General features: G+C 42.9%; 1 protein-coding gene across 2 annotated transcripts in view; it reads right to left on the bottom strand.

Moving 5' to 3' along the window:
- Nucleotides 1-4033: 4033 nt before the first annotated feature.
- Nucleotides 4034-22207, bottom strand: part of LOC112223070 (R-spondin-1-like) — a 42885-nt gene continuing 24711 nt past the window's right edge. For both annotated transcript variants that reach the window (XM_042304507.1, XM_024386025.2), the window contains exons 5-7: nt 18405-18548; nt 12374-12580; nt 4034-5477 (exon numbers count right to left, since the gene is read on the bottom strand). In XM_042304507.1, the coding sequence (XP_042160441.1) occupies nt 5182-5477; nt 12374-12580; nt 18405-18548 (647 nt within the window). In that variant the 3' untranslated portion in view covers nt 4034-5181. The remainder of the gene's footprint in view (nt 5478-12373; nt 12581-18404; nt 18549-22207) is intronic.

Genomic DNA, 22207 nt, shown 5'->3' with positions numbered 1-22207 from the left:
CTATTTTTCAGTGAATTATGAAAATGACAACAGGAAGGATTCCCGTCTCTATAATTTGCAGGGGGTTGGCTTGGCTAGCAGGGCCTAATAAGGGTGACAGGTACAGTACAAACAAGGGAAAGTGAGCAAGCACAGATGTGGCAATGAGGTTTCACACACATAGAGACTGTGTCCTTAAAGCCAAGCAAAAGTAATGAGATCAAGTGTTTATGATCCTGGAAAAGCGAGGGCACCTATATACTCTTGAGAGTTACCATCAATTTCTCTCCCTGGAAAAGACAGAGGGAGAGAGAGAGAAAAAAGCGAGTGGGAGCTTGAATGTGATGGAGAGCTCAGTCCCATGGAGCCGGGGTTGAGAATTTATGGTCAGGAAGAGGGATGAAAGTGTAATTTACAGTCCAAACTCTACCGTTCCCCTGCCCTCCCCTCTTGTAATGAGAAACGGCTGTTTTTGTTGCACAGGACGAAGGCCTGGTAGATTAGACCAGAGTAGACCCCGTCCCCCTAGCTATGACAAATCCTTCGTTTTTATTTCTGTCCCTGCTTTTACAGCCGCTGCCCAGGCTCCATCGTTTGGCCCAGTGCTCAGAGACTGCCGCAACTGCTTGCACCAGCTGGGCCATTCCCGTTCCACCTCCCAAGATGGCCTCCTGTCGCTCCCAGCGGTATGCAGTGCGGAAGCTGGCTTTCCAAACTGTTGCTCCAAACCACCATCACCTGGATGAACTGAAATTCCCCAACCTGCCTCACCTTTCAAGCAGTTTTCCCATGCTTCAATGGAATACATACAGTATTGACTCCATATGGCCATTCACAGCCATTTTATACAGCCTATGTTAACGGTCCAGTGCTGAATGTACTACCAACACAGCCCTACATTGCCCAGCATGATTATACTCTATGTCAGGGATGGGCAACTTTGATGGGGTGGGGGCCACACAAAAAATCTGAACTTATCATGAGGGGTTGCATACCCACATCCATACCCACATATGCAGTCTGAGCCGGCCCTAGCCTTCTGGGGGTCATAAGTAAAATTTTGTTGGGGGTCTCCCTCTTGACAGCAGAAAAAACACTGTTTTAGCATTCATTTCCTGCAATTCTACACATTTAGCCTGGGCCGTAGAGAAAATGTTACAGTTTTTAAGTAAGTTTGCTGCAATTCTACAAATGTAGCCATAGGGCGGAGCATATTTAGCAATTTTATAACCAATTTCATGCAAATCTACTCATTTTGCCATGGGGCGGAGAGACAAATGTGCCGTTTTACAGCTAATTTCCTGAAATTCTACACAATTTGCCATAGGGTGGAGAGAAATGTTTGCAGTCTTTAATATATCTGAGTGAAAGTGACTAAGAAAATCTATGGGGACCCCTGATTGGTAAAGACTAACTTACAAATCTAAAACATTTTAGCTGACAGACTAATTGAGTGACTGTCAGTGATTGACATAACAAGAGAAAACATTCTGATGCACAACCACATTTTGGAATTGCACTTTGTGTATTCTACTATTCTAACTCTCAACAGTAAATTGAGACTCGACTTGAATTCCCATAATACATTTTGGGAAATTGATCCCCAGGGCGTGAGCTGCCAGTTTCACATCTCTGCTGAATGAGATCAACATTATAATAGAGACATAATGGAGACATAATAGAGCGGTTGGAGAGATTGACTGAGGGGACTGCGCAATGTTGTCAGATTTATGTCATTTTAATTTGGGCTTGTGCATCGTGGTTCAGTTTTTATGGAGACGTTACATGAGATTTGTGCACTTCCTTCAGCAATGACAAACATATGCCGTGAATGTGCTGTCATTATCAATTTAAAGAGCCTGTGAAAGGCAGTCTTAATATGTGTGTCAATTATTATGGTGACTGTATACTTACTGGTATAGTATACAAATACAGATCATTGGTATAAATGTAGGCTACTGTACTGTATATCTATGGCATATACAGGCCAACTACTGTCTGTGTGAAAAGTAAAATCCATTGAGAGACCACGGAGAACAAAAAGGAAATGGAAACATGGAAATGGAAATACTAATAATAATATTTGATTGCACAGGAAGAGACCGACTACTGTAAAATATACAATGATCATGCTGGTGTGTCTGCCATGTTTACTGAATCTGAAGTTTATTCAAGCTTTCACAGAAGTAATCAGATATATCATAATGATACTAATAGTCGTTATGATCAATGATATACTGATGTCAACATTTTCAGTACCACTATCCACAATATGAACGCGTTTTTAACGTATACCTTCTCATGAAGCTAATATTTTTGTGTAAAGCAAATAGACCCAGGGAAAGCTAAACAAAATGTGAAAATGATTGCTCAAAGATTAGTGTCAAACGGTAAAAAAGCTTTAGTTGCTCTGTCGTATCAGGCTGACAGTAGTTGTATAATGCAATGATTATTTCCACTGACAGAGCTGTATATAGCACAGAACACAAAAGGCTGTGCAATATGTTGGACCCTGTTGCAAAAACACATGATTACTGAGCAGCTGTAGATGGTTTACATGTAACCAGAGGCATATGATTATGGAAATATTGATGCGTTGATATATAACTGTGCCTTTACAATGGTCTCTCTCATCATATAAACTCAGCAAAAAAAGAAACGTCCTCTCACTGTCAACTGCGTTTATTTTCAGCAAACTTAATATGTAAATATTTGTATGAACATAACAAGATTCAACAACTGAGACATGAACTGAACATGTAACACAGGTGTGAGTAATATAAATTGAATAATGTGTCCCTGAACAAAGGGGGTGGGGATCAAAATCAAAAGTAAACAGTCAGTATCTGGTGTGGCCACCAGCTGCATTAAGTAGTGCAGTACATCTACTCCTCATGGACTGCACCAGATTTGCCAGTTCTTGCTGTGAGATGTTACCCCACTCATGTTACCCCACTCTTCCACCAAGGCACCTGCCAGTTCCTGGACATTTATGGGGGGGAATGGTCCTAACCCTCACCCTGTGATCCAACAGGTCCAAGACATGCTCAATGGGATTGGGATCCGGACTCTTCGCTGGCCATGGCAGAACACAGACATTCCTGTCTTGCAGGAAATCACGCACAGGACGAGCAGTATAGCTGTTGGCATTGTCATTCTGGAGGGTCATGTCAGGATGAGCCTGCAGGAAGGGTACCACATGAGGGAGGAAGATGTCTTCCCTGTAACGCACAGCGTTGAGATTGCCTGCACTGACAACAAGCTCAGTCCGATGATGCTGTGACACACCGCCCAAGACCATGATGGACCCTCCACCTCCAAATCAATCCCGCTCCAGAGTGCAGGCCTCGGTGTAACGCTCATTCCTTCAACAATAAATGTGAATCGGACCATCACCCCTGGTGAGACAAAACCACAACTTGTCAGAGAAGAGCACTTTTTGCCAGTCCTGTCTGGTACAGCAACGGTGGGTTTGTGCCCATAGGCGACGTTGTTGCCGGTGATGTCTGGTGAGGACCTGCCTTACAACAGGCCTACAAGCCCTCAGTCCAGCCTCTCTCAGCCTATTGCGGACAGTCTGAGCACTAATGGAGGGACTGTGCGACCCTGGTGTAACTCGGGCAGTTGTTGTCATCCTGTACCTGTCCCGCAGGTGTGATGATCGGATGTACCAATCATGTGCAGGTGGTGTTACACATGGTCTGCTACTGCCAGGACAATCAGCTGTCCGTCCCGTCTCCATGTAGCGCTGGCTTAGGCGTCTCAGAGTACGGACATTGCAATTTATTGCCCTGGCCACATTTGCAGCCCTCATGCCTCCTTGCAGCCCTCATGCCTCCTTGCAGCATGCCTAAGGCACATTCACGCAGATTAACTGGGACCCTGGGCATCTTTCGTTTGGTGTTTTTCAGAGTCAGTAGAAAGGCCTCTTTAGTGTCCTAAGTTTTCATAACTAAGACCTTAATTGCCTACTGTCTTAACAACCGTTCCACAGGTGCATGTTCATTAATTGTGTATGGTTCATTGAACAAACATGGGAAACAGTGTTTAAACCCTTTACAATGAAGATCTGTGAAGTTATTTGTATTTTTACGAATTATCTTTGAAAGACAGGGTCCTGAAAAAGGGACATTTCTTTTTTTGCTGAGTTTATAGAAAATTTCCCATTCTACCAGATTGATACGTACACACACACATTAAGCTTATGTGCAGAAACACATACAATGTACCCACTCAAATATACATACACTTGTGTGACCACTACTTCACAAAAACATTTTGCTGAAATTCTGTAACATTACAGACAGGCACGAATGCACACACAGACACACGCACACATACTCACAACACACATACACAACACACAGTTTTCAATCCTAAACTTTTTATGCTGAAGATAGCAAAACATTCTATTTGAAATTAAGAACTAAGCTATTATGTGGGTAACCTTTGTCTAACACCAGATCAGGATTTGAACTAAAGCTGTATAAACCTTCTCTATATTGTTGCTGGTTTGTTTTGGAGTAGATTCTCTACAAACCAAAAATGTCATTAAAATATGTTTTCCTTCAAAACCACACATTTGTTCCAGTGCCTTTCTTTTGTTTAATCATAAAATAGAATTAAAATAAAGAATTTTAATACTGTTCATTTTCTCTATATCACTTACAACAACATCTCCTTAGAAATATCTACTTGCTACCATTCACAAAACATGAGTCGTCAACAATGAAAAATAGTTTTTGAAAAGCACATCAGGGATTCTAATGGATTGTAGAGATCCTTGATCATTGTGAAGACTCCATCTTGAAATTCTCATATTCATATTCAGTGTCTTCCACTGTTCAGCCACTGGGATCTCCATCTGCCAACTCCATGATAAACCTGGGAGCGGTGAAATGAAACATGTTGACCCTACTGCAAGGCTTACAGTGGAACCCTCCACATTGCACATTCACCCTCTTCCCTCCAAGTCTGATAAGTCCAAGTCCTGATCCTCATTTATTGCAGCAATCCTCCAGTTCTCTTAGAGCATCTTCTAGAATGCATAGCAGCATTAATCCTTTTCTTCATCAGTTTGATATTGTCTCCTCTGTCCACTGTCTGTCTCTTAATAATGGCCAATGCAGGTGGGTGTTGCCTAGTCGCCTTGTTTTTGTCCCTCCTTGTCCCCACTAAGTCCCAACGTGAGTAAGGCCTAGACTACAGTGCTAGGGGTAAGGCTGGGCGCGGAGGTGGCCTGGTTTTGGCCCTTTTTCCTCCTGCCGCCTCCCTTGCCACCCTCTCTTCCTCCTTTTCCTCCCTCTTTGCCCCCCTCTCTGCTTCCTTCTTTTCCTCCCTCTTTGCCCCCTCTCTGCTTCCTTCTTTTCCTCCCTCTTTGCCACCCTTCTTGCCACCCTCTTTGCCACCCTCTTTGCCCTCGTGGCCATGGCCTCGGACGTTTTCTTTGTCTCGCCTCCTCTGCTGGTCTCGTCGCTCGCCTTTATTCTTATTCCCATCTGGATAGAAAAACAGATTGAAATGCATTATAACATGACGACGACACCAAAATAACAGGGTAGTTGGGCTCAGCTTTTATAAATAGGGCTTTGATGGTGTGTGTTTTAAGTACAGTAGAGTCAGAATGAGCTTGGTAGACCTTGACATTAACCCATTAGCCCACATTCACAACAGATCAATAAAAGGTGGCATTGTGTGGATACCCGGGTTCCTAGCTTTCCTATCAGGCCCTTTAACTTCTTGGATATAGGGCTTTTTTGGTGGCCTTCCTAAGCCAGGATTCAGACACGGCAAGGACATCAGGTTTGGCGGAGTGTGCTAAAGCAGTGAGTAAAACGAACTTAGAGAGGAGGCATCTGATGTTGACATGCATGAAACCAAGGCTTTTCAATTACAGATGTCAACAAATGAGAGTGACTGGGGACATGGAAAGCCCGGGTTAACCTCCACATCACCCAAGGAACAGAGGAGGAGTAGGATGAGGGTACAGCTAAAGGCTATCAAAACTGGTCATCTAGTGCATTGGGCACAGAGAATAAAAGGAGCAGATTTCTGGGTGTGGTAGAATAGATTCAGGGCATAATGTGCAGACAGGGGTATGGTGGGGTGCGGGTACAGTGGAGGTAAGCCCAGGCACTGAGGGACGATAAGAGAGGTTGCATCTCTGGAAGTGCTGGTTAACTTCTTGGATATAGGGGGCGCTTTTTTAATTTATGGATAAAAAACGTGCCCGTTTTAAGCGCAATATTTTGTCACGAAAAGATGCTCGACTATGCATATAATTGACAGCTTTGGAAAGAAAACACTCTGACGTTTCCAAAACTGCAAAGATATTATCTGTGAGTGCCACAGAACTCATTCTACAGGCGAAACCAAGATGAAACTTCAAACAGGAAATGAGCAGAATTTTTGAGGCTCTGTTTTCCATTGTCTCCTTATATGGCTGTGAGTGCGCCAGGAATGAACCTGCCCTTTCTGTCGTTTCCCCAAGTTGTCTGCAGCATTGTGACGTATTTGTAGGCATATCATTGGAAGATTGGCCATAAGAGACTACATTTACCAGGGGTCCGCCCGGTGTCCTTTGTCTACATTGGTGCGTAATCTTCAACTGGAGGTATTTTCCCATGAGATTCAGAAGAGAATGCACACTTCCACGAACGATATATCATCGAAGAGATATGTGAAAAACACCTTGAGGATTGATTCTAAACAACGTTTACCATGTTTCAGTCGATATTATGGAGTTAATTTGGAAAAAAGTTCGGCGTTTTGATGACTGAATTTTCGTTTTTTTTTGGTAGCCAAACGTGACGCACCAAACGGAGCGATTTCTCCTAAACAAATAATCTTTCAGGAAAAACGGAACATTTGCTATCTAACTGAGAGTCTCCTCATTGAAAACATCCGAAGTTCTTCAAAGGTAAATGATTTTATTTGAATGATTTTCTGTTTTTGGTGAAAATGTTGCCTGCTGATGATAACGCTAAATGCTACGCTAGCTATCAATACTGTTACACAAATGCTTGTTTTGCTATGGTTGAGAAGCATATTTTGAAAATCTGAGATGACAGTGTTGTTAACAAAAGGCTAAGCTTGAGAGCTAGCATATTAATTTCATTTCATTTGTGATTTTCATGAATAGTTAACGTTGTGTTATGCTAATGAGCTGCGGGGATATTTACACTCCTGGATACAGGTTTTTTTCGTAGTTAAACGTGATGAACAAAACAGAGCGATTTGTCCTAAACAAATAATCTTTTTGGAAAAACTGAACATTTGCTATCTAACTGAGAGTCTCCTCATTGAAAACATCTGGAGTTCTTCAAAGGTAAATGATTTTATTTGAATGCTTTTCTTGTTTTTGTGAAAATGTTGCATGCTGAATGCTACGCTAAATGCTACGCTAGCTATCAATAATCTTACACAAATGCTTGTTTTGCTATGGTTGAAAAGCATATTTTGAAAATCTGAGATGACAGTGTTGTTAACAAAAGGCTAAGCTTGAGAGCTAGCATATTTATTTCATTTCATTTGCGATTTTCATGAATAGTTAACGTTGCGTTATGGTAATGAGCTTGAGGCTGTATTCACGATCCCGGATCCGGGATGGCTAGAATCAAGAGGTTTTAAATACCGGCCAATTGCCACTAAGCCCCAGATATGCAGCTCAGGATCCAGAGCCTTTCATAAATGCCACCATGACGCAACACAGTGCTGCATTGGGCTGGTAGGAAACACACAGCAGTGCCATAACGACAGGCCGGAAAACAGTAATCAAGCCTTTGTGAGGAGTGTGACTCCAAGCCGGACACGTCTTAACACTCACAGAGACAACAGCTGATGGAACATAATAGTTCATGTAAACAGTTGGGAGCCGGTCGAGGTGAGCTCCTTTCTTAACGTCTGCCTTCCCTCTCCACTCCACCTCCCCCGCACCCTCGTCTTCCCCTCCTCTATCTCTCACTCTCGCTGTAGGCTGTTGTCTGGACTTCCACTTGGCACACAGTTTAAGTGTATAATTGCTCCCTAAATACAAACATCCATTAAGAGTTGCTTTCCAGGAACTCGGGATGGACAAACAGTTCAGGAGAGGATAAAATGGAGGAATGAAAGTAAATCAACACGGTTGAAGTGGAGTGCAAGAGTCCTTCATGTCCTGTACATACAGCTATAGATTGTTCAACATGCGAGCACTCATTGACATCCTCTTGACATTGTTGATGTAAATTAAGCTACGCCACTACACCGCTAAGCCACAATGAGGTTAACATGTTGGAGCTCTAATGACAGCGTGTGTGGGTGTGTATCTGTGTGTGTGTATGGCTTGCTCGTGTGTTCGATCAGGCGTGGGTGTAAACAACCTTTCACGCACATAAACGGGAATGGATGTTTGTGTCAGGTGTCAGACAGTGGGTGTTTATACTGGGCTGATGAGTACTCCCACGATGAGAGGAAACTGGGCAGTTAGGCTGAGGGATGTTTGCTATGAACTTGTGTGTTGAGTCTCCATGTTCCCTAGAAACAGAGACTCAAAACACTCACTAAGGGGGCTGGACAGCATTCGTTAAGGCTAACTGTTTGACAACAGGAGGCTCATGGAGCATTCTTGTTTGTTTGCTTTAATAATATAATATTATATTTAAACAATAAGGCCAGAGGGGGTATGGTATATGGCCAATATACCACGGCTACGGGTTGTTCTTATGCACGACGCAACGCAGACTGCCTGGACACAGCCCTTAGCTGTGGTATATTGGCGATATACCACAAACCCCGAGGTGCCTTATTGCTATAAGAAACTGTCTACCGACGTAATTAGAGTAGTAAAAATACATGTTTTGTCATACCCGTGGTATACGGTCTGATATACCATGACTGTCAGCCAATGAGCATTTAGGGCTAGAACAACAGTTATATAATTAAGCAATAAGGCATGAGGGTGTGTGGTATATGGCCAATATACCACGGTTCTTATGCACGACGCAATGCATCGAGCCTTGAATGCTGATTGGCTGCCATGGTATTTCAGACCGTATATTAGCCGTGGTAAATTGGCCATATACCACACCTCCTCGGGCCTTATTGCTTAATTATATAACTGTTGTAATAGGCCTACGACTATTTTCTCCATTCTGCACCACGTGCTTTGTTAGCTTGTTTTCTAAGTAATTTGTTAGTTATTTGAATGTATTTGAAAGTACGCAAAGACAAAAAGCCTTGATATTACTCAAATATGCTCCATCTCAGTATAAACCAATGAAAATCTCTATTTGGCAGTAGACCTGCAAACACTTACGTATTTAATGGCGCATATTTTGAATAAAGAGAACCCTGAAACTAAATGAGTTTCAATAAGCATTCCTATCATTTATTTAACAAGGACCTGGCAGGAGCACAGGTGTGCAGTTTCTTTCCCTTTGTTCGGTAGAAAACAGGCAGAGGCAGACCCAATACAGTAGTCCACTAACTAGAAGTAGTTGATGTTACTTTTCTTGAGACACGCGGGGCCAAAGTCATTAAAGCATCTGTCACTGTAGGGCCCTATTGGCCAGTTGGCTCCTGACATTGGGGGCTGTGTCACATTTCTTAGGGGAGTGTTGACAAGACTTGATTACTAGCTTTGTAAAGTATGCATGTGTTGCCTGCCTTGAGTAAATAAACAATTTCTGGGAGATTAATTTCTCCCGCTAATGAAAACAAAATGGAGACCATTTGAATTTGGAAGACATTTGTTTCTGTTTAGAGTAATGTGCTATAGTCAGTGAACCTGGGGAGTTACAGTAAGGGCCGTTTGTGTGAGTGTGTACAGCAGGACCTGGGTTGATTCTCTTCACTGTGTAAGGACTTAATTAGACCCGTGACAAGCCCACTAATGGACCGAGGGGGACTCCATCAATTTATGACAGCTATGATTGAAACTCCACTCCATCCAAGCTAAACAACTATGGCCTGACAAAGGCAATCACGCATTTAGCAAATTCTGTTTTCGTGCGGGCCCATTTGTAAAAAATCTGCAGGAAGAAAAAGGGGAGAGCTTGGCCAAATCGACACAAAGCGTGAGATCTGCAGACCAGTAAATCACTGGTGTTATACAAGCACTGCCCCCTGTGTTTTTTTACAGCGGCCCCGTCGGCCAAGTCTTGCAGATGGATTCGCGACCTCGCTAATTTAGCACATGGCAAGTTTTTTTTAAGCACATGAAAAAGGGCTCAGTCAAGGTCATGATACCCATCGCCTATGAATTCATTCACACGAGAACAACATTTATTTGTTATGCGCCTTGACAGGAGATCCTTACTCATTTTCACAACAGTGTATTCTGACACCAGAATAAGCAAAACAAGTTGAAGCTAATGCTTATCATCTCTCAATGTCAAGCTGTCAACATTTCACAACTGGAGTCACATCATACATCTCAGACTCCTGAGTCCTGACACACCACAGTCTGTTGTTCCAACACGGCATCCCTTTCCCTCATTTTCCCTCCTTTCACAACACCACTCGCTAAGTTTAGAAATTTGGCATTCGGCACTACACATTTATGTGGTAGTTTATAATATTTCACTGTTAATTATTCTTCTCAATCCATGACGGAAATTATTTCCAGGATGCAGGTGTCATGCAGTGTAAATTTGCCTCTAATTTCTCAAACAGTGCTGTCCTGGTCCTGTCCAGTGTGAAGCAAGCCCACTCCTCCCTGAAGAATTACAAGCAAGAGCTTGTATATATCCTCCCTCTAAGGATTTCTACATCTAATGTTGTATAATGTTGTTTCTGTGTGCATTTTTACATATTCCATTTGTTACATGTTGCTTAACTGACATGATTCTTCATTGATTCTTTACAATGGGTAAACTGACGTTTGTTGAAAGCTGTTATTCAAAATAGTAGCAGCCCTGAAATCCAATAAGTGTACCACCCGCTCATAAAGTTTGTGAATATTGCTTGTTTACTGCACACTAAGTCCTTGTAAAGAAATGGAAGCTTCCAACTTTGATTCAACATGTACATTAATTAGCTGCCAAATAAAATATTCACATGGATTAAAACCAGGAATTACAGTGGGAAAAGTAGGAGATAGAAACAGTGGCCAAATGGGCCCACCGCTGTCAGCCGATCCAAGCCCTACAAAACAACTCCTTTCGCTTCAAATCAACATTTACAAATCCACTCCAAACCTTTCTCTACCTTTTTATTGGGTCGATCACAAGGCTAAGCATCCCAGCCATGCTGGTCAATAAAGTTTTGACTGGTCCGTTTTATTTTATAAGGCAGAGTTCATTGAAACTTACTGACCGGGCCTCCCGAGTGGCGCAGCGGTGCTAGAGGCGTTACTACAGACCCGGGTTCATTCCCGGTCTGTGCCACAACTGGCTGTGGCTGGGAGTCCCATAGGACAGCACACAATTAGCCCAGCGTCGTCCGAGTTAGGGAAGGATTTGGCCGGGGGGGGGTTTTACTTGACTCATCACACACTATCGACTCCTTGTGGAGGGCCGGGTGCCTGCAGGCTGACCCCGGTCGCCAGTTGAACGGTGTTTCCTCTGACATATTGGTGCTGCTGGCTTCCGGGCTAAGCTGGCGGTGTTTAGGAGCACGGTTAGGCAGGTCATGTTCCGGAGGACGCATGACTTCACCTTTGCCTCTCCCGAGCCCATTGGGAAGTTGCAGCAATGAGACAAGATCAAAATTGGGGAAAAAATGTACCAAAATAATACAAAATACAAAATGAATACAATAAAAACACTTACTGACAAAAGGAAAGGCCTTTTGGTTTCTCGACTACTTGAATAAACTCCATCTTATAAAACCAACTACTACTAGAAAAGTGTTATGGGCCAAAGAACAACAACGGAGTAGTACTAATTAGAGCATGATTAAGCTGTTATCAAATTGAGTGTCACCGGGAAGATTTTTAGCTTAGCAACATTAGCCAGCTCTGAAACAAGATGGCAGATGAATGATAAGAGCTAGAGCAAACATGTCAGAGCCATGTAAACCTCACACCTCGTTGAGCTTCAAAACAAATAGTCCAACTCCAGCTCTTATCATTGTCCAACACAGTGCACTGCATGGCACCCTCCCATCTACCTTGCCTGTTTGGCTCTTTAGGAGTGTTTGTTTACATGGTTCCCAGTCAGAGGCTCAGTGTCCTTACTGAACCAACACTTCTGACGTTCCAGGTCATGGTCATACATGGGGTTAGAGCAGGGAGTTTATGACTTCATCAGAAAAGGTGCTAATCACAATATTATTGACTTTGTAGTTGTGGTGTTTTGTCATCTTTCATCTACTGTCTCATTCCTGTCTTTTATCCATCCATATATTAATGATCTGTTTCACTCTATTTCCTCTCGTTGCCACTCTCCTACTGTAGGTATGTGTTAGTCCTCACCTCCTTTTCCACATGGTGTCTTCTGCACTGTGCACTTCTGTCTCTCAGTCTGTGGAGCACATGGCCGGGGGGATGACGCAGAGACTGTGTCAGTGCTGGAGGCATGAAGAAGCTCTTGCATTCTGGTCTGTGTGCCTTTCTTAAAGCCACACGTCTTGTTCTTCTTCATACAGGGACCCCATGGGCTCCATTCACCCAGTTCACATTCTACAGGTGGGATAGAAAAGAGGACAGAAGTTAAATACAGTTTTACATGCACACACAGATCATATGCAACAAACCCCAAGTGAAACCCAGTAAGCTTTAGAGTCTAACAGGTCTTAAAGTGAGAAAATATTCACAGTGAGAAAATAATGAAGAGGAACTTATCTCACCCAAATCAGACATCACTAATTTGGCCTTGTCTTGCCCAAAGCCTCTATGTTACCAAGTCTGTCCAGTTTATCTAGAGACCTCAACTGTTTTATCACTAGTGACATGCTGTTGAGCTTTTTTATTTATTTTATTTCACCTTTATTTAACCAGGTAAGCTAGTTGAGAACAAGTTCTCATTTACAACTGCGACCTGGCCAAGATAGAGCAAAGCAGTGCGACACAAACAACAACACAGAGTTACACATGGAATAAACAAGCGTACAGTCAATAACACAATAGAAAAAAATAAAGTCTATATACAATGTGTGCAAATGGCGTGAGGAGGTCGGCAATAAATAGGCCATAGTAGCGAAGTAATTACAATTTAGCAGATTAACACTGGAGTGATAGATGAGCAGATGATGATGTGCAAGTAGAGATACTGGTGTGCAAAGAGCAGAAAGTAAATAAAAACAATATGGGGATGAGGTAGGTAGATTGGGTGGGCTATTTACAGATGTACTATGTACAGCTGCAGCGATCGGTTAGCTGCTCAGATAGCTGATGTTTATAGTTAGTGAGGGAAAAATAAGTCTCCAGCTTCAGCGATTTTTGCAATTCGTTCCAGTCACTGGCAGCAGAGAACTGGAAGGAAAGGAGGCCAAAGGAGCTGTTGGCTTTGGGGATGACCAGTGAGATATATACCTGCTGGAGCGTATGCTACGGTTGGGTGTTGTTATCGTGACCAGTGAGCTGAGATAAGGCAGAGCTTTACCTAGCATAGACTTATAGATGACCTGGAGCCAGTGGGTCTGGTGACGAATATGTAGCGAGGGCCAGCCGACTAGAGCATACAGGTCGCAGTGGTGGGTGGTATAAGGGGCTTTGGTAACAAAATGGATGGCACTGTGATAGACTGCATCCAGTTTGATGAGTAGAGTATTGGAAGCTATTTTTACTCGGGTAAGTTTGGCGGCATGAGTGAAGGAGGCTTTGTTGTGAAATAGAAAGCCCATTCTAGATTTGATTTTGGATTGGAGATGTTTAATATGAGTCTGGAAGGAGAGTTTACAGTCTAGCCAGACACCTAGGTATTTGTAGTTATCCACATATTCTAGGTCAGAACCGTCCAGGGATGTGATGCTAGTCGGGCGGGCGGAGGCCACGGAAGGAGAGTTGTAGAGCAGTTGGAGGCCACGGAAGGAGAGTTGTATGGCATTGAAGCTCGTTTGGAGGTTAGTTAACACAGTGTCTAAAGAAGGGCCAGATGTATACAGAATGGTGTCGTCTGCGTAGAGGTGGATCAGGTAATCACGAGCGTCATCATTGATATATACAGAGAAAAGAGTCGGCCTGAGAATTGAATCCTGTGGCACCCCCATAGAGACTGCCAGAGGCCTGGACAACAGGTCTTCCGATTTGACACACTGAACTCTATCTGCAAAGTAGTTGGTGAACAAGGCGAGGCAGTCATTTGAGAAACCAAGGCTATTGAGTCTGCCGATGAGAATACTGTGATTGACAGAGTTGAAAGCCTTGGTCAGGTTGATGAAGATGGCTGCACAGTACTGTTTTTTTAATCGATGGTGGTTATGATATAATTTAGTACCTTGAGCGTGGCTGAGGTGCACCCGTGATCAGCTCAGAAACCGGATTGCACAGCGGAGAAGGTACGGTGGGATTCGAAATGGTCAGTGATCTGTTTATTAACTTGGCTTTTGAAGACTTTAGAGAGGCAGGGCAGGATGGATATAGGTCTATAACAGTTTGGGTCTAGAGTGTCTCTCCCTTTGAAGAGGGGGATGACCGCGGCAGCTTTCCAATCTTTAGGAATCTCGGATGATACGAAAGAGAGGTTGAACAGACTGGTAATAGGGGTTGCAACAATGGCGGCGGATACTTTTAGAAAGAGAGGTCCAGATTGTCCAGCACAGCTGATTTGTATGGGTCCAGGTTTTGCAGCTCTTTCAGAACATCTGGGGGGGCAGAGCTGTTGGCTGGGGTTGGCGTAGCCAGGAGGAAAGCATGGCCAGCCGTAGAGAAATTATTATCGAGATTTTCGATTATCATGGATTTATCGGTGGTGACCGTGTTACCTAGCCTCAGAGCAGTGGGCAGCTGGGAGGAGGTGCTCTTGTTCTCCATGGACTTTACAGTGTCCCAAAACTTTTTGGAGTCAGAGCTACAGGATGCAAATATCTGTTTGAAAAAGCTAGCTGACTGCGTGTATTGGTTCCTGACTTCCCTGAACTGTTGCATATCGCGGGGACTATTCGATGCAATTGCATTCTGCCACAGGATGTTTTTGTGCTGGTCAAGGGCAGTCAGGTCTGGAGTGAACCAAGGGCTATATCTGTTCTTTGTTCTACATTTTTTGAAATGGGCATTCTTATTTAAGATGGTGAGGTAATTACTTTTAAAGAATGACCAGACATCCTCGACTGACGGGATCAGGTCAATATCCTTCCAGGATACCCAGGCCAGGTCGATTAGAAAGGCCTGCTCGCAGAAGTGTTTTAGGGAGCGTTTGACAGTGATGAGGGTTGGTCGTTTGACCGCGGACCCATAGCAGATGCAGGCAATGAGGCAGTGATCGCTGAGATCCTGATTGAAAACAGCAGAGGTGTATTTGGAGGGCATGTTGGTCAGGATGATATCTAGGATGGTACCCATGTTTACGGATTTAGGGTTGTACCTGGTGGGTTACTTGATGATTTGTGTGAGATTGAGGGCATCTAGCTTAGATTGTAGGACTGCCGGGGTGTTAAGCATATCCCAGTTTAGGTCACCTAACAGAACGTACTCTGAAGATAAATGAGGGGTGTCATGACATTGGCCTGGGGGTTAGGTTTATGACCGTCATAAATACTTCTTCCCCCCTTTTTCCTCTCTCTACCCTACTGATGTTACATTTGCAAAAACCTTGGTTAACATAGAGATTCTGGGAACATCAGTAGGTGGGGTGAAATGAACTGTATTCTGGTAATCCGAACAATTGAACATATGCGGTGGTACTTAATGAATATGATGTCAGTTCGGTTGTCATCTGAGACATTCTCATCAATGATAAGATGACATAAACTCTACAGTGGCCAATCACATCACAAACACATCAGAGTTATCGGATTCACATGGAATTGTTGTTCAATTTAAATGTTTGAATATGAAATTATTTGTGATGGGATGAAATGTGATTTTAGCTTCTAAAATGTGAGATTTGGATTTTCATAAGATAGTGCTGCTCAATCAGTGGCCCGCCCCTGTGAAGGGACATGGGCTATTTCAAACGCGCCCTCCTCTCCCTTCCTATATAAGCCCTTGACGACAATATAACTTCCTGTTCCGAGGATGTAAGACTATGTCAGAATGGTTCAGATAATATCTACAGAACGAAGCCAACATCAGCGTGAGCTTTGGTTGCGAATGGTATGAACTTTGAACTCTTATTCACTACAGAACTGATACCTCCTAGCCGTTGAGTTAGCAACAGCAGATGCAACGAGGGTTAGGAAGGAACAGACAGAGTATCCCATCTATCACCCAACAACATTATTACAACGTATCCAATTGACAAGCAGAGACATTCTTCAAAGGACTCGATTTGGCAACACGGCCTTCCATCTACCACCAACCTACCGAAGCGCAGCTCAGAGTAAATAATTATTGCATTTTCCTTTTCCAAATGGGCGGTAATTTAGAATGCATAAGATACTGTATTTACGATAGCACAGCTTCTCTCTATGTCCCTCAGTCTTCCTGCTCTTTCACTCAAGCCCAGCCCTTTTCTTTTGTGTAACCAGCGGTCATATCTGTTCCGCCCGCTAGGGACGTTTTCCTTTATGATGTAATTTGTAATCAAGTTAAGGTTTAAATATGTATATGTGTAATTCTGTGTGATTAGTTAGGTACTTAGTAAATAAACAATTAAACCCACTTTTGTATTGCTGATTCAACTTGTTAGCCAGGGTTCAACTTTCAGATGAGACTGAATTAAGGTGACGATTAATGTTGACTACTATTGATGTAAAATATTACAAGGTCTTTAAGAGTTTATTCGGAAGATAACAGCTCTATAAATATTATTTTGTGGTGCCCGACTCTCTAGTTAATTACATTTACATGATTAGCTCAATCAGCTAATAGTAATTACGGAGAAAATATTTTATAGAATAGCATGTCATATTACTTAATCCGGCATAGCCAAATACACGACAGGGGCAATGAATTCACATATGGTGTCCAGGGCACAGCTGGGAGCTGAGGGGGTTTAATAACTGGCGGCAACAGTGAGAGACTTATTTCTGGAGAGATTTGTTTTTAAAATTAAAGTTCAAACTGTTTGGGCATAGACCTGGAAAGTATGACAGAACTTTGCAGGCCATCTCTGCAGTAGATTGCAACTCCTCCTTTGGCAGTTCTATCTTGATGGAAAATGTTGTAGTTGGGTATGGAAATCTCAGAATTTTTGGTGGCCTTCCTAAGCCAGGATTCAGACACGGCAAGGACATCAGGTTTGGCGGAGTGTGCTAAAGCAGTGAGTAAAACGAACTTAGAGAGGAGGCATCTGATGTTGACATGCATGAAACCAAGGCTTTTCAATTACAGATGTCAACAAATGAGAGTGACTGGGGACATGGAAAGCCCGGGTTAACCTCCACATCACCCAAGGAACAGAGGAGGAGTAGGATGAGGGTACAGCTAAAGGCTATCAAAACTGGTCATCTAGTGCATTGGGCACAGAGAATAAAAGGAGCAGATTTCTGGGTGTGGTAGAATAGATTCAGGGCATAATGTGCAGACAGGGGTATGGTGGGGTGCGGGTACAGTGGAGGTAAGCCCAGGCACTGAGGGACGATAAGAGAGGTTGCATCTCTGGAAGTGCTGGTTAACTTCTTGGATATAGGGGGCGCTCTTTTAATTTATGGATAAAAAACGTTCCCATTTTAAACAAGATATTTTGCCACAAAAAGATGCTCGACTATGCATATAATTGACAGCTTTGGAAAGAAAACACTCTGACGTTTCCAAAACTGCAAAGATATTATCTGTGAGTGCCACAGAACTGATGCTACAGGCGAAACCGAGATGAAACTTCAAACAGGAAATGAGCAAAATTTTTGAGGCGATGTTTTCCATTGTCTCCTTATATGGCTGTGAATGCGCCCTGAACGAGCCTACACGTTCTGCCGTTTCCCAGTATATGTGATGGGTTAGGGTGAACGGGGTACATTATGGGGTCAAATATGCACCTGAGAAACATTTAAGACTTTGTGACAGGCTGTCAACACAGGGTAGCCTAGTGGTTAGAGTGTTGGGCTAGTAACCGAAAGGTTGCAAGTTCAAATCCCCGAGCTGACAAGGTACAAATCTGAACAAGGCAGTTAATCCACTGTTCCTAGGCCGTCATTGAAAATAAGAATTTGTTCTTAACTGACTTGCCTAGTTAAATAAAAATAGAAAATGAGTAAAATATGCTTAATACTCAAGGTATGGGTAGTGTGGGACTTACAGTAATATTCTCTGAGCCATTGAAATTGTGAACTAACATTTTAGCCATCTTATTCAAAAGCTAATATGTGCCAAAAGGCAACATGCCCTTAAACGCATAGTTCATAATCCAGTTCAGTGTCAGCTGTGAGTGAAGCTGTGAAAGGAAGAGAGGTCAGAGGTCACTCACCTACACACTCCATGGTCCCATTGGTGGTGCTGAGGCCTTCAGGGCAGCTGGGGTAGCATCGCCCTCTGTGTGAATATAAGCCCTCCTTACATTTTGTGCAAAAATTTCGATTGAAACACTCCTCACAATTCTCTATTTTACATTCTGAAAGGAAAGGGGGGGGGGAGAGTCAAAGAGAGGAGAGAATGAGAAAATTAAAGCGCACTTAGTTGAGTTCATATTCATTGTGTTAACATAGTATACATGTACACGTTGCATTAACTGACAGCATAACACATCACTGTTCATTGTTCTGGCTTCAAGCTTCCGTGTTAATACAGAATAATGCAGTATTACTATACAAAAACAGCAAAGTATGTTTAAAAATGTGAAGCCTTTCTGCTGCACGAAAGGATCCTCTTCTCCTTGGGGGAGGACAAGAATGTAGCCTGATTTATATCTCCTATGAGAGATTTATTAGTGATAAAACAATGGGGAGAGACTCTTTGGGGGGATTCTGCATGAATAACACCAATGTCTGAAAAGCATATGCATACCACGGCTATATTTTTTGGAAACCGGGTGGCCGGGTACTGGCCAAGAGTAGAGAGCACGTCAGTGGATTTCCAGAGGTCTCCACGCACCTTTGCCTCGTTAAACTCAGCTTCTCCAGTCAAACAAACAACTACTTTAAATTGAGGGTAATTATGGGCCCGGGAGAATGAAAAACAGACACCTTAGAGGACTACCAAGAGCAACCCTTTCTCATCCCAACCCTTCTCCTAGCCCACCTTTTTCATTACCATCATTATCTTATTCTGAAATAATAACATTTTCTCTGCCAAAATCAGAGTGTAGAAACAGAGGCACGCTAAGCGAAGGTCACAGATGTAATCCTTACATCTCTGGATTGGAATATCCAGTCACAAAACACTAGACACCTTTCCCATAAACAACTAAAGTAAAGAATGTCTAGTCGGCTGGAGTCTTGCCAGGAGTTCGAAACGAGCTAAAGGGAAGAATCCTCGTTGGGATTTTAATGCCCTAACCTCAATTATTACTTTAGGCTCTTGACAGCTAAATTTGACTTTAGTGATGTTTGGAGAAAATACATTAGGTCTACATTTGTAAAAGTAAAACAAATGTGGCTAACAAGACATCTTGGGGATTTTGATATGTCCTAAATGGATGGGGCTGACTGGATAATAACAGCAGGTTAGCCACGGAGAGGCTTGAGAAGGAGGTGGAGGAGACTAACCAGCATGCACAGCGGCCTTTCGGGATTCAGTGGACAACATTGAAACAATAACGACTAAGGTTAAGTTAATTTTAAGTGACAGTAAAACATTAACAAAAATGTGGGAATTTGAGTGAGCCAGAACGTTTGTTGTTTTATTCCAAATTTGACTATTTTCCCAAACCTGCTTCCTGAGTACCTAGCAGACATACATGCTCGGAGGTTATTGCCCTGTGTTAATGTTCACATACAGTACATATACAAATGTTTGTCAGGCTATTGCAAATACATGTCTTGAAGCAGAGTACGCTCAATGTTGCACTATATTACAAAGTTACACTGAGGCCAATATGTTCAGGTAGATCCTCATTATGCATCTTGTTTTGTGATTTCAGGTAGCTACATGTATAAACAACGCAATGTGGGGTAATAACTATTGTTTTATTGAACAGGCCACTATTTCGGCCCATGTTGCTGGAATGAGGAGTATCACACATACCAGCCCCACTTATTCCAACCTGAAACTTCTTTTGCTGATTGACAATAAGCTTCCCTGCTGCGGAGGCAAGATAGTAACTGCTATCTCATCTTCCTCTCAATATCAGGTCTATAAAATACTAGGGTTAAAGAGGAGGCAAACACTGTTCAAAAGAAAGCAATAAGTGCTTCTTATGCCTCAGTATGTACAGTACCAGTCAAAAGTTTGGACATACCTACTCATTCCAGGGTTTTTCTTTATTTTACTATTTTCTACATTGTATAATAATAGTGAAGACATCAAAACTATGAAATAACACATATGGAATCATATAGTAAGCAAAAAAGTATCAAACAAATCAAAACATATTTTATAGTTGAGATTCTTCAAAGTAGAGGCCAGGTCATCTGATGCAGCACTCCATCACTCTCCTTCTTAGTCAAATAGCCCTTACACAACTTGGAGGTGTGTTGGGTCATTGTCCTGTTGAAAAACAAATGATAGTCCCACTAAGCGCAAACCAGATAGGATGGCATATTGCTGCAGAATGCTGTGGTAGCCAAGCTAGTTAAGTGTGCCTTGAATTCTAAATAAACCAACAGTGTCACCAGCAAAGCACCCCCAAACCATCACACCTCCTCCATGCTTCACGGTGGGAACCACACATGCAGAGATCATTCGTTCACCTACTCTGTGTCTCACAAAGACACGGCAGATGGAAACAAATATCTCAAATTTGGACTCATCAGACCAAAGAACAGATTATCTCCGGTCTAATGTCCATTGCTCGTCCATTGCTTCTTGGCCCAAGCAAGTATTTTCTTTCCAATGGTGTCCGTTAGTAGTGGTTTCTTTGCAGCAATTCGACCATGAAGGCCCGATTCACACAGTCTCCTCTGAACAGTTGATGTTCGGATGTATCTGTTACTTGAACTCTGTGAAGTATTTATTTGGGCTGCAATCTGAGGCTGGTATCTCTAATGAACTTATCCTCTGCTGCAGAGGTTACTCTGGGTCTTCCTTTCCTGTGGCAGCCCTCATGAGAGCCAGTTTCATCACAGCGCTTGATGGTTTTTGCAACTGCACGTGAAGAAACGTTCAAAGTTCTGGAAATGTTCCGTATTGACTGACCTTCATGTCTTAAAGTAATGATATACTGTTGTTTCTCTTTGCTTATTTGAACTGTTCTTGCCAGAATATGGACTTGGTCTTTTACCAAATAGGGCTATCTTCTGTATACCCCCCTACCTTGTCACAACACAACTGATTGGCTCAAATGCATTAAGAAGGAAAGAATATCCCCAAATTCACTTTTAACAAGGCATACCTGTTAATTGAAATGTATTCCAGGTGACTACCTCATGAAGCTGGTTTATAGAATGCCAAGAGTGTGCGAAGCTGTCATCAATTCAAGGGTGGCTACTTTGAAGGTTCTCAAATATAAAATATATTTTGATTTGTTTAACACTTTTGTTTGTTTACAACATGATTCCATGTGTGTTATTTCATAGTTTTGATGTTTTCACTATTATTCTACAATGTAGAAGATAGTTAAAATAAAGAAAAACCCTGGAATGAGTAGGTGTGTCCAAACTTTTGACTGGTACTGTAATATGGAGAACCACAGGACACCTCTGTTTCGAGACTACTATCAAATCTTGGTCATGTTCACATTTTAAAATGTTTTGCATCAGAAAACTAAAATGGGGGCCTCCTGGGTGGCGCAGTGGTATAGGGTGGCGCTGTGCCACCAGAGACTCTGGGTTCGCGCCCAGGCTCTGTCGCAACAGGCCAACCGGGAGGTCCGTGGGGCGATGCACAATTGGCCTAGCATCGTCTGGGTTAGGGAGGGCTTGGCCGATAGGGATATCCTTGCGCACCAGCGACTCCTGTGGCGGGCTGGGCGCAGTGCACACTAACCAGGTCGCCAGGTGCACAGTGCTTCCTCTGACACATTGGTGCGGCTGGCTTCCGGGTTGGATGCGCACTGTGTTAAGAAGCAGTGCAGCCTGGTTGGGTTGTGTTTCAGAGGACGCATGGCTTTCAACCTTAGTCTCTCCCGAGCCCGTACGGGAGTTGTAGCGATGAGACAAGATAGTAACTACTAAC

The sequence above is a fragment of the Oncorhynchus tshawytscha genome, linkage group LG23, assembly GCF_018296145.1.
Source record: "Oncorhynchus tshawytscha isolate Ot180627B linkage group LG23, Otsh_v2.0, whole genome shotgun sequence".
NCBI lineage: Eukaryota > Metazoa > Chordata > Actinopteri > Salmoniformes > Salmonidae > Oncorhynchus > Oncorhynchus tshawytscha.
This window is presented reverse-complemented; position numbering and strand designations above follow the sequence as displayed.